This window comes from Cnephaeus nilssonii, assembly GCF_951640355.1.
Source record: "Cnephaeus nilssonii genome assembly, chromosome: X".
NCBI lineage: Eukaryota > Metazoa > Chordata > Mammalia > Chiroptera > Vespertilionidae > Cnephaeus > Cnephaeus nilssonii.
The window spans coordinates 76,186,029-76,202,124 of record NC_137071.1 but is presented as its reverse complement, the minus strand read 5'-3'; the positions used below and the strand labels follow the sequence as shown (position 1 = coordinate 76,202,124).

General features: G+C 39.5%; 1 protein-coding gene across 1 annotated transcript in view; it reads right to left on the bottom strand.

Annotated features, from left to right (window-relative positions):
- The window catches only part of COL4A5 (collagen type IV alpha 5 chain), a 325,412-nt gene that overhangs the window by 49,839 nt on the left and 259,477 nt on the right, over positions 1 to 16,096 (bottom strand). The window contains exons 37-38 of the mRNA XM_079764916.1: positions 5,665 to 5,791; positions 689 to 769 (exon numbers count right to left, since the gene is read on the bottom strand). Coding sequence (XP_079621042.1) covers positions 689 to 769; positions 5,665 to 5,791 — 208 coding nt within the window. The remainder of the gene's footprint in view (positions 1 to 688; positions 770 to 5,664; positions 5,792 to 16,096) is intronic.

The following is a 16,096-nucleotide window of genomic DNA, read 5'->3' as shown; positions in this document are numbered from 1 at the left end:
GCTGGCAGGGGAGGACAGTTAGGGGCAACTAGGCCTGCAGGGGAGGGCAGTTGGGGGTGACCAGGCCAGCAGGGGAGGGCAGTTAGGGGTGATCAGGCTGGCAGGGGAGAACAGTTAGGGGCAATCGGGCCAACAGGGGAGCAGTTAGGCGTCAATCAGGCTGACAGGGGAGTAGTTAGGGGGTGATCAGGCTGGCAGGCAGAAGCAGTTAGGGGCAATCAGGCAGGCAGGCAGGTAAGTGGTTGGGAGCCAGCAGTCCTGGATTGTGAGAGAGATGTCCCAGATTGGAGTGGGTGCAGGCTGGGTTGAGGGACACCCCCACCCCTGTGCATGAATTTCGTGAACTAGGCCTCTAGTTTTAAAAATATTTGTAGTTGATTTAGAGAGAAAAGAACAGAGAGGGAGAGAGAAATAGAAACATTGATAGGCTGCCTCCTACATGCCTGGAATCAAACTGGCAACCTCTTGGTACATGGATCGATGCTCAACCACTGAGCAACACTGACTAGGCAATTTAATGTACTTTTTATTGAGCTGTTCACTTTCTACCTAACAAACAGTGCTAAATGAATGATCACCATTTCCTTGTCTGGATAATGTTCACAGCTCCCTGAAATGATGTGACTTTCCCAAAATGAACATTAGGCTTAGTTTTACAGAATATCAAACCCCCCTTTTTTATGCTTACCTATAGGACCAGGTTCTCCTGGAAGTCCAGGGTTCCCAGGAGGACCAGTAATACCTTTTGATCCAGGAAGGCCTGGGGTTCCTAGAGTAAAGAATTCAGTTTAATAGTAATAAAAAAGAAAAACTGCATTTCTTTGAAAGCTACAACTCAAATTTACAATTTATAGTGTTAGCAAAGAAACAGTGAAGAATAGAAAGAAAACCCCAAAAGATGCTTGTGTTTGCTGGTTCTTTTAAGAAATTTACAATTTAAATTTATTTATCCAGAGGCTTTAATTATTATATATTCATAATAAAAATAATTACCACCAGATTTAACTAGTAGAACTGGCAGGAGTCCATTGTATTGATATATCAAAAAATTTAATCCATTCATCTATTGTTGAACATTTGGTTATGTTTTAGCTATTATGGTTTTCTATTCTATTTATGGAAATTTGGTCTACTTCCAGTTTTTGGCTATTTTGAATTATGCTGTTATGGATATTTCTGCATTGGTATTTTTGAAGGCATATGTCATTACTTATCTTTGGTAAATACCTAGATAGGAGTGTAAAAACTAAGCCAGAGAGTAGGTATGTGCTGATATCTATGTATCTATCTATCTATGTATGTATCTATCTATCTAATCCCTGCCAAACCATTTTACATTAACAACAACATTTGGGAATTCCAGTTGCTCCAAATCCTTGTACAACATATGGTGATATCAGTTGCTTTAATAATAGCCATTCTGGTAGGAATGTAGTGTTAATTCATTGTGGTTTTAATTTGCATTTCTCTGATGCTTAATGATATTGATTAATTTTTCATGTGCTTAGTAGCCATCCATATATCTTCTTTTATAAAATGTCTGTTTAAAGTTTTCCCCATTTAAAAATATTGAACTGTATATCGTGTTAGTATTGAGTTGTAGAAGCTCTTTAAATATCCCAGAAAGCCGTCATTTGTCATATATATATATATTTTTTTAAAAATATATTTTATTGATTTTTTACAGAGAGGAAGAGAGAGGGATAGAGAGCTAGAAACATCGATGAGAGAGAAACATCGACCAGCCACCTCCTGCACACCCCCCACTGGGGATGTACCCGCAACCAAGGTACATGCCCCTGACCGGAATCGAACCTGGGACCCTTGAGTCTGCAGGCCGACGCTCTATCCACTGAGCCAAACCGGTCTCGGCAGTCAGATATATATTTTGCAAGTATTTTCTCCTACTGTGCTGGCTTCCTTATTTGTTTTTTATGGTGTCTTTTGATGAAAAAAACAAAAGAACTTAGGTTCTTGAGAAAAAAACCCCACAATAACAGTGTGGTGCAATTGGATACCTGTATGGAAATAACAAACCTGGACCCCTACTTCACCCCATAAAAATATTTTTATTTGAGACAGATCATAAACCAAAATATAAAATCTTAAACATTAAACTTTGGAAAAAATTAGAATAATATTTCCATAAACTTGAGTATATAAATATATCTTGAATAGGACACAAAAAGCACTAAACATGAAAGATTGATAAATTGGACTTTATTAAATTTAACAAAAATTTTTCATCACACAACAGCATTAAGAGAATGAAAGGTAAATCTGAGACAGCAAGAATGTATTTGTTTTTTAGCAAGAACATATTTGTAATATATGTATCTGACACAAGACTCACATTTAAAATATGTAAAGAACTTCCTTGAATCTATAAGATAAAAGGAAAATCACCCAATAAAATATGAGTAAAAAGACTTGGAGCAGGCATCACTTCAAAATGATGCTACACAAATGAGCAATAAGTATATGCAAAAATGTTTAATATTATCATTCATTAGGAAAATGTAAATTAAAACTTCATTGAGATACTTCTATATAACCACTAGAATATTGAAAATTAAAAAGACTGATAATACCAAGTCAGGCAAAGCTATGGCCAACTGGACATTTCACAAATAATAACCACTATATGATCATGGCAAACACTGGGAGCCATCCATGGACATTTTATACATTGCAAGTGTGGCTGTAATTTATAAAACCACTTTGGAAAACTGATACCATCTACTAAATTTAAATATCTACAGACCCTATGATTCAGTAATTCTATTACTAAGTTTTTGTCTAAGAGAAATGAGGACATATGTCCACCAAAATCATGTCAAAGAATGTTAATAGCATCTTTTTGAAGAAATTTCTCTCTAATCTTCTATATTCTTTCAACTGGTCTAATAATCTATTCCAATATGAGTTGGATTAAAAAGAGAAAATAACCAAATTTAGTTACATACATGTGTATGGGAACCCCACATACATGAGAGGTTCAGATACTGAAAGGTAAAATGAGGCATACATGGCATTCTGAGCTAAGGAATGAGGTAAGGCAACTGAGGCTTAAGGAGGGAGGAGGGTAATTTGCAGGATGATAGTAAGAGCAGATGATCAGTAATTACATGTTTCTCCTGACCTATAGTTAGGCCATAAAAAGTTATTTCTGGTAATAATCCTTATTATGGGCAAGGCCCCCAATTTAAATTCTTTAAGAGAGAAGTAAAAGTTTCTTGTGAGCCCACAGGGTCTCAATGGCCTCCAGCTCAAAATAATCCATGCCAAGTGGCAAATATTGGGGAGAGTGGTTCTGAATCCCTTCAACTCCCAAAATGAAAACAACACAAAAATCCATCAACAGGAGAATGGGTAATTGATTACAGTATATTCTTCAATGGGATATTACAGAGCATTGTTAAAAAACAAAACAAAACACAACTACTGAAGCATGCAACAAGATAAAGGAATCTTATGGACATAATGTTCAGTGAAAGAAGCCAGCCACAAGGATATATACTGTGTGATTCCATTTATATGAATTTCAAAAAGAGGCAAAATTAATTAATAGTGATAGAAGTCATAGTAGTGGTTTATGGGGGTGTGGGTTCATTGTGAAGAATGTGTAAACTTTATGGTATGAAGGAACAATTTCATAACTTGATATATATGGTGGATGCATGGATATATACATGGGTAAAAATTCATTTATATTCCTGTATACTTTACTGTATTTAGGTTATATATATATATATATATATATATATATATATATACACACACACACACATATATATGAAGAGGTAATACGCAAATTGTATAGGACACCGTAACGTCACAAAGTTTCAGGAGGAGGCTGCGTGCACAGGTGTGTGGGAAGGTACTGTGTGCATGGTGAGGCAAGCCATGGATGGCGCAGGCCAGGAGAGAAGAGGGCCTGCCAGCCGCAGCATGCTGGCAGTCCCACCTCTGCGTGTGAGCTGCAGAGTAAACACCTTTTCTGACTGCTCATTGGCTAAGCTCCCGGTATGCCACTTGCAGTATTCTTGGTAACTTGGGTAATAAGAATCCAAGAAGGTGATCTAGGGTTTTTCCACCTCACTCCTGGAGGAAAAAATGAAGATCCGCTACTGTAGGGGCTAAGAAATGTCATATCCTGTCCTAGCCAGTTTGGCTCAATGGATAGAACCTCGGCCTGCAGCCCACAGGGTCCAGGTTTGATTCTGGTCAAGGGCATGTACCTAGGTTGCAGGCTCCTCCCTGGCTGGGGCCCAGGTCAGGGCTCATGCATGAGGCAACTAATTGAGTGTCCCTCTCACATTGATGTTTCTCTCTGTCTTTCCCTCTCTCTCCCATGCTCTCTAAAAATCAATGGAAAAATTTCCTCAGGTGAAGAAGAGAGAGAGAGAGAGAGAGAGAGAAAAGAAGGAAGGAAGGAAGGAAGGAAGGAAGGAAGGAAGGAAGGAAGGAAGGAAGGAAGGAAGGAAGGAAGGAAGGAAAGGAAGGAAGAAATGTCATATCCTATGAAAGAGACATCTTGAAAATGCCTAAAGAAAGTTTGTCATTTTTTCATGGTGAAGGGAGTGGACTCTGTGTTGATGAAAACACCTTGGCGGCTGCAGCGGCCAGCAGTGGTAGCAACAGTGGGGTGATGGGGAAGGCGCCTTCCCCTGATCATCCTGCTTGCCTCCCGTAGAGGGAGGCCAGACTGCAGCTTAGGCCTGTTCCACACGGGGAGTGTGCCTAAGCCATCAGTAGGCCATCCCCTGAGGGCTCCCAGACTGTGAGAGGGAGCAGGCTGGGCTGAGGGAACCCCCCCACCCAGTGCACGAATTTTTGTGCACCGGGCTTCTAGTCCTATATAATAAAAGGCTAATATGCAAATCAACTGAATAGCAGAATGACCGGTCGCTATGACATGCACTGACCACCAGGGGGCAGACGCTAAATGCAGGAGCAGCCCCCTAGTCAGTGTGCTCAGAAGCTGGGCTCACGGCTGGCAAGCACAGCAGCAGTGGCAGGAGCCTTTCCCGCCTTTGCAGCAGCACTAAGGATGTCAGTTGGACATCCCCAAGGGCTCCCGGACTGCAAGAGGGCACAGGCCAGACTGAGGGACCCCCCCCAAGTGTACGAATTTCATGCACTGGGCCTCTAGTATTTCACTGTTAACCCAAAGTAAAGGGACTATAACAATCTAGTTCAGGCTATCTTCTTGTCTATAATACTAAGTCCTTTTGCTTGCATAACACAGTTCTTGTCATTTGAATGAATGTTATGATTGTTTGTTCTACCAATAGCCACCCAATGTGTACCTGAGTACATTATAAGAGAATCAGCAGCAGACTAGGGTTTGGCAATGTACATTATCACCTACAAACATAGTAAGGCCTCTTAATTGACTTGTGGCCAACAGCCAACGATTGAAAAATGATCCAACAAATAGTCCTATGTCCACAGGATATTGTCCTGCTGAGTTGATAATTCTTATTTTATACAGAAAGAAATTTGGTCAAAGAAAATTTAAAGAGCTAGTTCAAAATTATGTTGCTAGTCAGTATCTGATTGAAAAATAGAATAAAAGTCTGCCAAATAAGTTGCTCTATGATATAGGTTAGGGTAAATAAAGAAGGAGAGAAGGAAGCATTTAAGAAAAAAGAATATTACCAGGGAATCCAGGAAGGCCTGGTTGTCCTTTTGCTCCAGGAGTCCCGGGTAATCCAGGCAAACCAGTATCTCCCATAGAACCTTTGATGCCAGGATTCCCTGGGTATCCAGGCAGACCAGGTTCACCCTAAAATTTCGAATAAAAAGATAAAACTAAAGTCTCCCCAGTAGTTAGATTATAAAATGACATAACATTTATAGACCTTTTACTATGTGTCAGGCACATTATGGAGTGATTTACATAAATCACTTCATTTAATCATTTCAACAGCCCTTTGAGTTAGACTTTATCATAGTTTATATAATTAAAAGCCTAATATGCAAATCAACTGAACTGCGAACGACAGGTGGAATGACTGGTAGCTATGATGTGCACTGACCACCAGGGGGCAGATGCTCAATGCAGGAGCTGCCCCCAGCCCTTAGGCCCCAGGCCAGTCAAGGCGGGGGCCGTTGGCCCCCTCACCCCCCCAGATCACCTGCTGGTTGCACCACAGATCGGCCCAGATCGCCAGCCAAGCCTAGGGACCCTACCCAAGCATGAATTTCGTGAACTGGGCCTCTAGTCCATTTGTAAACAAGAAAAATGAACCTTGGAGAAGTCAAGTGCTTAATGTTGCTAGTAAGTGGCAGAACTGGTATTTGTACCAAGGTCTGTCACACTCCAGATGCATTATTCTCATTAATCCTTAACAATACCATAAGAAATATACTGTTATTATCCTCATTTTACAGTGATTCAGCTGGTAACTGGTGGAATTTGGATTTGGATCAAAAGAGTCTGATTTCAGAACCTGTGATCATCATCCCTAGTATGCTACAATAAAATTAATTGCTTAGAATAAGCATGTCAAACAAAGCTACAGTAGATTCTACTGCAAAAGTTTTATTTCATTTTAACATAAAGAGGTCTATCAACTCTTTAGTGGACATCTCAAATCCCATTTTCTCCATGAAACCTACCAAGACAAATAGAGCTTACCCTAAGAATTTAGTTCAGGTTCTTATTTTATCATGTCTATAATGGTTTTTCATATATATGTCTTCACTCTTCAATTACATTGAAAATTTCTTTGGGGTCAGAGACAATTTGTGTATAACCATTTTTGTTCAATGAACATTTTCATTAAGTTTTCTCCTAATGGAGCCTTAGAAAAATTTGTACCCACTTTCACAAATTAAAACAAGATTTTCCCAATAACAATGAGAACATGTCATAACTTTATATTTACAACTATCACAGTGTTCACTGCTCTGCTCACGAGGATTGTGACCCAACAAAGTATTAGTGTGCAACATCATCTGCTGAATACTTCCTTCTTAATTTAGCAATTATGCTTGTCTAGGCAAATAAGATAATTTATTTGTGACTCAATTGTTTCTGCATTATAGTAAAAGCCTTTTCAACTAATGCCTTTTACAACAAATTTAAAAATAATTAAGAGTCTTGGGATATAAATACATATACATTTGTATAAACCTTTATACATCAAATGTCAGCACAGTTTTACACACATAATAGGTATATAATTAAATTTTTTATTGGATTGGTTCCATCTTGGTATTTACACACAGAAAAGCTTTGAATAAAATATCATTATTCTTCTTGTTATTTATGAACCAATGATATTTATATGCCAAAATAAAATACAAGAAGAAAATTCATATATTCTGCTAATGGTAAACCTGAAAGGCAATAGATAAACTGTGGTAAAGTATGTTAAGTTCCACAAATAACCCAATCTATAATTTCAACCCTCACATGTTACCCAATATAGTTCTTATCACTACCCTATGGCCTTAATACTTCAAACCAAGTAAACCGTAAACAAAAAGTAAATATTTTACCAGGGTTTCTGAAAAGGACTAAATTTGCTAGTTTAAATTTTATCTAAACTTTTATTATTCATATATGCTTTCAGAGAAAACAATGAGTTTCAAAAAAAGTAAGCAAGAAGAGATAAAAGAGAGCACTCAGAGAATCAACAAACTGGCCAGGAATCCTGTAAATCACTCTGAAAAGGGGAAATTATGGTTTATTTACATTTCTAGCAAAGGCCAGACATGACTTGAATATACTTAAACCACAATTATGTACATTTGTTCTTCAGGCTTTTATAATAGACATATAACATTATATTAGTTCAGAACTACAGTATAATGGTTAGTTATTTGTATACATTTGAAAAATGATCACCACAATAGATATAGTTAACATCTATCACCTTACATAGTTAAAAATTTTTTTGTTGTTGTGATGAAAACATTTAAGATTAGCTCTATCAACTTTCAATATACAAAAGAGTATTATTAATTATGGTCACCATGTTGTACATTACATCCCATGACATTTATTTTATAGCTAGAAGCTTATAATTTAAAATTTTTATTTATGCCCTAGCTGGTTTGTCTCAGTGGATTGAGCGTCAGCCTGTGGACCTAAGGGTCCTGGTTGTATTCCAGGCAAGGGCACATACCTCAGTTGCAGGCTCCTCCCCCACCCGCGCCCTGGTCAGGGCGCATGCAGGAGGAAACCAATGGATGTGTTTCTCTCACATTGATGTTTCTCTCTGTCTTTCCCTCTCTCATCCACTCTCTCTAAAAATCAATGGGAAAATATCCTCAAATGAGGATTAAAAAATTTTATTCTTCAATTACAGTTTATTTTCAATATTATTTTGTTTTAGTTTTAGGTGTACAGCACAAAAGTTAGAGAAGTGTATATTTTACAAAGTGATTCCCCTGATACTTCAAGTATCTACCAGGCACCATACATATTTATTATAATATTATTGACTATATTTTTATGCTGTACTTTACATAATCATAATTATTTTGTAACTACCAAATTTGTACTTCTGAGCCTCTTCCCCTTTTCACCCAGTCCCCTAAAGTCCCTCCCCTTTGAAAACCATCACTCTGTTCTCTATATCTATGTGTCTACTTCTACTTTTTAATTCCCTTCACCCATTTTGCCCATCCCCCTTGCACCCTCCCACTTTTTGCAATTACTAATCTTTTGGTATATCCATCAGCTGAATTTTTCTTGTTGTTTTCATTTTATTTATTTATTCTTTTAGATTCCATGTATAAGTGAGATCACATGGTATTTGTCTTTCTCTGTCTGACTTATTTCACATAGAAAATTACCTCAATGTCCATCTATGTTTTCTCAAATGGCAAGATTTCCCTCTTTTCTATGGCTCAATAATGTGATATATAATTTATATATGTATATCATTTTCTTTATCCATTCATCCATCAATGGACATTTAGTTTGCTTTCATAACTTGGCTATTGTAAATAATGCTGCATTGAACATGAGAGTGCATTTATCTTTTCAGGTTAGTATTTTTTTTCTTATAAATACCCAGAAGTTATATTGCAGAATCATATGGTAGTTCTATTTTTAATTTTTTGAGGACCCTCCATACTCTTTCCCACAGGGTCAGTAGATATTTATATCTGTCCAAAATGTCCATGAAGACCTTTCGTGTATGAAAAAAGATTCATGAAATTTGGTCCTGTCCTAACCATTCACACTTAGAAAACGTTCCTGGGTTTAAATAGCCCACATTTCTTTCCACCTTGCATTTACAGAATACTAATAATAAAAGCCCAGGGTTGTAACTTGTAACGACCTATCACAACCAAAGGCTGACCAACCAGAAGTCAGTGCTGGGTTGCCGTGGCGACCTTCACAGCTGCTGCCACATGCTGTGGGCTCAACTGGTCAGCTCCCCCCAGCCCATAGGAGACTGGCGAGCTGCAGCTGGTGGAAAGCAGTGAGCCCAGGCCGAGCCGCCCTGTGATCACAGAGAGAACAGGTCAGGCCAAGCCGCCCCGCAATCATAGGGTGAACAGGCCAGGCTGAGCTGCCCCGTGATCATGGGGCGAACAGGCCAGGCCAAGCCTGGCCAAGCTGCCCCACAATCCCAGGCAAAGAAGATGCTCCACTGACCAACCTGTGCTAGGGACCTGTTCAGATGCATGGCGTGGAGTCCTGGGCCTCTAGCCTGCAGCCACGGGAAGTCTCCCTCTCACCAGAGTTAGGAGCACCAGCCCAGGTCATCCCAGCGGCCTGGTCCTGACTGCAGGGGTGAGTTCCTACAGGCTGGGGTTTGATCCCCATGCATTAGCTGTAGGAGACCAGTGCCTTTGTTATTGCTGTGTGTCCGGATTTTAATTGGACAAATGCCTGGCGTCCCAGGGGCCAGCTTAGCAAAATCTTTTAGGAGGAGAATTCTGTCTGGGTTTCCTCAAATTCCCTCAGTCCCTACTCACCCCTCTGTAAAGGCGCAGAACAAGTGAGGCCCCTTAAATAAAAATCAGAGGTCTCCAGCAATGGTGGGCCTCTTTCATCACAGTCATTTGGACTGGATGGCATTTGAGTATTTATCTAGACACCATGACAGAGAAACACAAGCACAAGTCATGATCACTGCCCTTAAAAAATTCACAATCTTATTAGAGTGAGTGGATGATAAAAGTGCAGTAATAACATCAGAATGTAAGGCAACAATACAGAGAGGAACAGAGTCAATTGCCAGGATGACTTTCCAATAATTAGTACAAAGAGTATGTGCTGTGAATTAAATTAAAAAATATGTGTGGAAGTAGGTGCTTCATGAGTATGGCATCCATTCCTATTTTAAAGGAAGCTGAATTCCATGTGAACTGTGTACTATGCTATGATATCTGAGGCACAGGACAAGGGAGGCCCTAAGTGTACTATGCTTTGATATTTGAGTAATTCTTTATTGTTCAATGTGATTTATTTCTGTACACTTCGGTTTTGTAATAGTTAAATTACTAAAATAATACATCTTGCTATAAAATATTACTAGAAGATCAAGTGATCAGGTGACATTTATTGTTATTTTCTATAAATGGACACAATCTCTGGTATGCTAAAGTGATAGGTATTATAGAAATATTCAGATAGGGAGACCTACAGGCTTGATTACAAGTGAGGCTTACTATCACAACCCAAATTTATTGCTTAAAAAAAACAACAGGGAGCCAACTAGAAACTGAACCAAATATAAGCCCTTGAAGGGCAAATGTAAAGTGGATAAGCTTTGCTATTACAAGAACAAGAAGAAAAAAATCAGATGCAAGAATGAAAACCACATTGCATCCATTCTAAGTAGCTGCTAAAGAAAAAGAATGATATACTATGAAAATACTTAATACAGATTGTAAAGACATTTGTTCAAAGAGGATTTCCTAAAACAACAAGAAAGCCCACTGCATGGGAGAACATATTTGCCAATGATATCAACAATAAGGGTTTAATCTCCAACATTTACAGAGAACACATACAACTTAACAAAAAGATGATAAACAACCCAATCAAAAGTGGGCAACTGATCTAAATAGACACTTTCCAAAAGAAGACAGAAGGAAGGCCAAGAGACATATGAAAACCTGCTCAAAGTCACTAATCATCAGAGGGATGCAAATCAAAACAACAATGCGGTACCATCTCACACCTGTCAGAATGGCTATCATCAACAAATCAACAAACAACAAGTGTTAGTGAGGATGCGGAGAAAAAGGAACTCTTTTGCACTGCTGGTGGGAATGCAGACTGGTACAGCCACTGTGGAGAACAGTATGGAGTTTCCTCAAAAATCTAAAAATAGAACTCCCATTTGACCCAGGGATCCCACTCCTAGGAATATATCCCAAGAAACTAGAAACACGAACCAGAAAGGATATATGTACCCCTATGTTCATAGCAGCACAATTCACCATAGCTAAGATTTTGAAACAGCTAAAATGCCCATCAGCAGATGAGTGGATTAAAAAACTGTGGTATTTCTACACAATGGAATACTACGCTGCGGTAAAAAAGAAGGAGCTCCTACCATTTGCAACAACATGGATGGAGATGGAGAGCATTATGCTAAGTGAAATAAGCCAGGCAGAGAAAGATGAATATCACATGATCTCACTCATTTGTGGAATATAATGAACAGCATAGACTGATGAACAAGAACAGATCCAGAGACTGAGAAACATCGATCAGAACCTCAAACCTCAGGGAAGGATGGGGTTGGAGGGAGAAAGGGTGAGAGATCAACCAAGGGACTTGTGAACGTGCAATAAGCCTAAGCAATGGACACAGACAACAGGGGGGTGGGGCACGAATTGGGGATGGGGGGGTAATGGGGAAATAAGGACACATAAAGAATAATAATAATAATAAAAATTAAAAAATAGAAAAAAAAAAGAAATTGTGAGGTAACCAGAACCCCAAGGATGCCTGAGAACATCTTTCTTGCCATGCTAGCAGTCATCAGCTGTACGGTAAGATTACCTGGGGCAAATGGGGAAGTATTTTGGACTTATGTTCCTGACTCTTAATGGGTAAGAGCCCTTACGAGGGCTGATCCCCCTCCTAATAATACCAAACACCTTGGTCATCCAGGAGGACCATGGGTGGGGCAAGGAAGTATAATTACACAGGGGTCTCCACCCAGCTTCCCTTTTGTATGACACAAAATCAAACCAGTGCTACTTTGTATGTAAAATTAAAGAGAGGTTTTTGGCTTGTGTGGACACCAAAGAAAGGGACTATCACTACTTGCTACTGGGAGAAGTGTAGAAAATGTAGCTAAGACCTTGTCTATACAAAAAGAAACTGGCACCCAGTTTGAAATGGAATTGCCATGGCCTAGAGCAAAGAATATCCTTACATGATATTATTCTATAATGTCATTATAATTTTTTCCCAGATTTGTATTACCCCCATTACCTAAAATATTACCTCGCACCCTTGGGGATCAATAAAAAATCATCTTTTTGGTGCTTGGAGACAAAGGTAAACCATCTCTTGATATTTCAGAATTACAACAGCACAATATACAATTATCCCAAACAAACTTACAAACTAATTCTTTGAATGTCTGGCAGCAATTGAAAAAGGACATGAAAGGGTTTAATCCCTGCCACTGTGTAGAGGACCCCCTGGGAAGGCACCTGAGCATTCTAAATTGGCCCCTCTTGCCCTTTTGGCCAAGAGAGACCCTTTTCTCACAATCCAATTGTCCACAGCTGTTGCCTGAGTTTCTGTTCATGCCAAGGTTGAAGCCTTGTGATGGCTGGTACCATGGATCTGCCTCTCGCCCAGTGCGGGGAGCTGGGCCTCCTTGGAGAAGAAACCTGGGTTCCACAAGATATGTGATCAGTGCTGGGACCCTGCCAGCAGACGAAGGAATCCCAAGGCAGGTGCTGGGCGTGGAGGCCGTGGGGGCGTTGGTGACCAAGGAGACATAACTAAACCTCACAGCACCATGCATGGCCCTGGAGGATGGCTGGTTAGCCAGAGACGGGTGAGATTCCTCAGGGAAGGAACAACCGAAGACAGACACAGTCGCAAAGGGGCCATCAGGAGAGAACTTGGGGGTCAACAGAGGTGTGGCACAGACCTTCACTCCCCCAAGTTTGCAGGGTCCTGAACCCTCACCCCTGCTGAGGGAGGTCTCCTGCCCCCAGGGCTGCTTAGCTTCCCATGCCCAGCTCAAAACGGGACCCTGGTAACAGAGACTTGGCCAACAGCAGATGCCCTCTCACTGCAACAAGACTTGATGGAGATGTCTTGCACCCATGATGCAGGGAACTGGGGTCTTTGATATCTAAATCCAGCCTAGCACCAGGAATGCTCAGGGCCTACTCAAGAAGGCAAATAATCCTCTCCACTAATATTTACAGGGAAAAGTAAGATGGTTGTTAGAGTATTAAATTTGACAGTAAAATAGTAGTCAATTTTTCAGACTAATTTAAATTGGCCAATTGAAAAAAGCGAATATTCTAGAAAAATCAATTGTACTGGACAAAAAAGCTGTTCCTAAAGTGTTAACTAAAATTTTTATTGGTAGTACATCTTATGATAAAATTGCGTAATATATAATGAACCTTAAGCAGTCACATTTTAGTGCAAAAAAGTAAAATTTAAAAGCTATCAAGATTACAGCATAAAATTTCCAAAAGCCTCCTAATATTTAAACCAAAAAAAGGGGGGATAGTAGAAGAATATCATGTAAGGAAAAATATCCTGTAAATAAATTATATCTAGAAAATTTTTACTTTAGAAAATTAACTTTCATTTGTAATGCTAACAGCAAGACACCCAGGTAAAACATACATGGTGTCAAAACAATCCAAAGGAAAATAGTTTGGGCAAAAAATAAAATAGGATCGCAAGTCAAATTTATAGAAAAGATTCCTTTATTAACTTTTGGTTGAGAATATGTTTGTAAATTTTCAGAAAACAACTCCGAGACCATGTGGATTCCTGCAACAGAGAGGAATTGACAGGAGTGCTCCAGCCATGAAGACAGAAGAGAAACAGTCCAGAGATGGAAGACGCTGACGATGCCTTGCCATACTAGCAGTCAGCTGATGTGCATCACTGCTGATTGCCCAGGACCAAACCATAGAGGGTCGGACCTGAATTACCACCATTTGTTCACCATCCAGAACTGAAATATCATTGCTGTTATGTACACATAAAGAACTGTTGGACATAGATATTGGGACTCAAAAGAACTCTTGGCCCAGAAAGAACCTCACTATAGACTGATTCATTCGCCTCTCAGCATAACCATTATTGCTTGTCTCATTTTCAGTTCCTATAAGTGTACTCCTAGTATCACATGAGCTCACTCATCTAGGGGAAAAGATGAACAAGATAGACTGAACAAGATCAGCATCAATCAGACTGTCAGACCTCAGAGGGAAGGTAAGGGAGGGTGGGGATAAGGGAGATAGATCAACCAACGGACTTGTGTGCTTGCATATGAGCCTAGCCAGTGATCACGGACAATAGGGGGGTGGGAGCATGCATGTGGAGGGGTTTGGGATGGGAGTGGGGTGGGAGTTGAGGAATAAAAAATAAATTTAAAAATAAATAAATAAATAAATAAATAAATAAATAAATAAATAAAGTAAAAAAAATAAAAAATAAATAAAGAGGATTTCCTAGAGTAGGTGATATTTCAGTTAATTTTTTTTAATGTGAAGAGGTTATCTAGATAAGAAAAAAGGTGTAGGGGTCCCGATTTGCAGAGGGTGCAGGCGGGGCTGAGGGACCCCCCCCTCCATGCACGAATTTCATGCACCGGGCCTCTAGTTAATACATAAAAATACTATAATGTTTCATCGGTCCAATAATTATGCTCTGGCTGTATTTCCAATAATAACCTTTCTTTCCTCAGTAGCCTAACTGATAAAAGAAACATGGGGTCAGGTAGATGGGTCTGGATCAAACCTTGCAGGAGATTGAGATTTATGTTAACCATGGTACAAAGGTATCCATGAATGTTTTTGAATAGGAACAAATTTCAGTGAGAAATTTATTTTTCTTGCATAATTTCTCTGGCTATGACTTCCAGTACTAAGTTTAATAGGAGTGATTAGAATGTGCACCCACCCTTGTTTTTTTCCTGATCTAATAGTAAAAGCTTTCAGTCTTTTGCCATTGACTATGATATTAGCTGTGAGATTTTCATAGCTGTGGCTTTAATTATTTTAAGGTAGTCTACTACTGTTACTAGTTTGGTGAGTGTTTCTTTGATTTTTAATCCTCACCAGAGGATATGGTTATTGATTTTAGGGAGAGGAAAAGATAGAGAGAGAGACAGAAAGAGAGACAGATATTGATGTGAGATAGGAACATCAATTTGGTTGCCTCCCATCCTCACCCTGACTAGTGATCAAACCTGCAACCTATGTATGTGCCCTGACTGGGAATCAAACCTTCAACTTTTTGGTGTATGGGACAATGCTCCAACTAACTGAGCCACACAGCAGGGCCTGGTGAGTGTTTTGTTTTGTTTTTTAAATTATCATGAAAAGACATTGAATTTTTTCAAATGATTTTTCTGCTTCAATTGTAATGACCATGTGGATTTTTCCTTTCATTCTCTTAATGTGATATATTGCATTATTGACTTTTGTATGTTGAACCATCTTTGCATTCCAGGAATAAATATCACTTGATCATAGTATACAATTCTTTTAATATGCCATTGAATTTGATGTACTAGTATTCCGTTGAAAAAATTTACATCAATATACAAAGGGATATTGGTATATAGTTTTCTTATAGTATCTTTGTCTGGCTTTGAAATCAGGAAAATACTGACATTATCCTATATAATAAAGAGGAAATATGCAAATTGACCATCACTCCACCACAGCAGAGGCAGGGATTTCTGTAACACAAGATGGCTGCACCCACAGAGGAGGCTGAGTTCCAGTAATGAGCCTTAATGAGCAATCAGCAGGGACCTGAGGCTGTGCCCCCCAACCCTGCCCCTGTGGGGCTTGACAGGGGACCTCAGACTGCGCCCCCCACCCTGGCGCCAGGCTGGGGACCTCAGGCCATGCCTCCTTCCCTGGCGCCAGGCAGGGGAACCTCAGG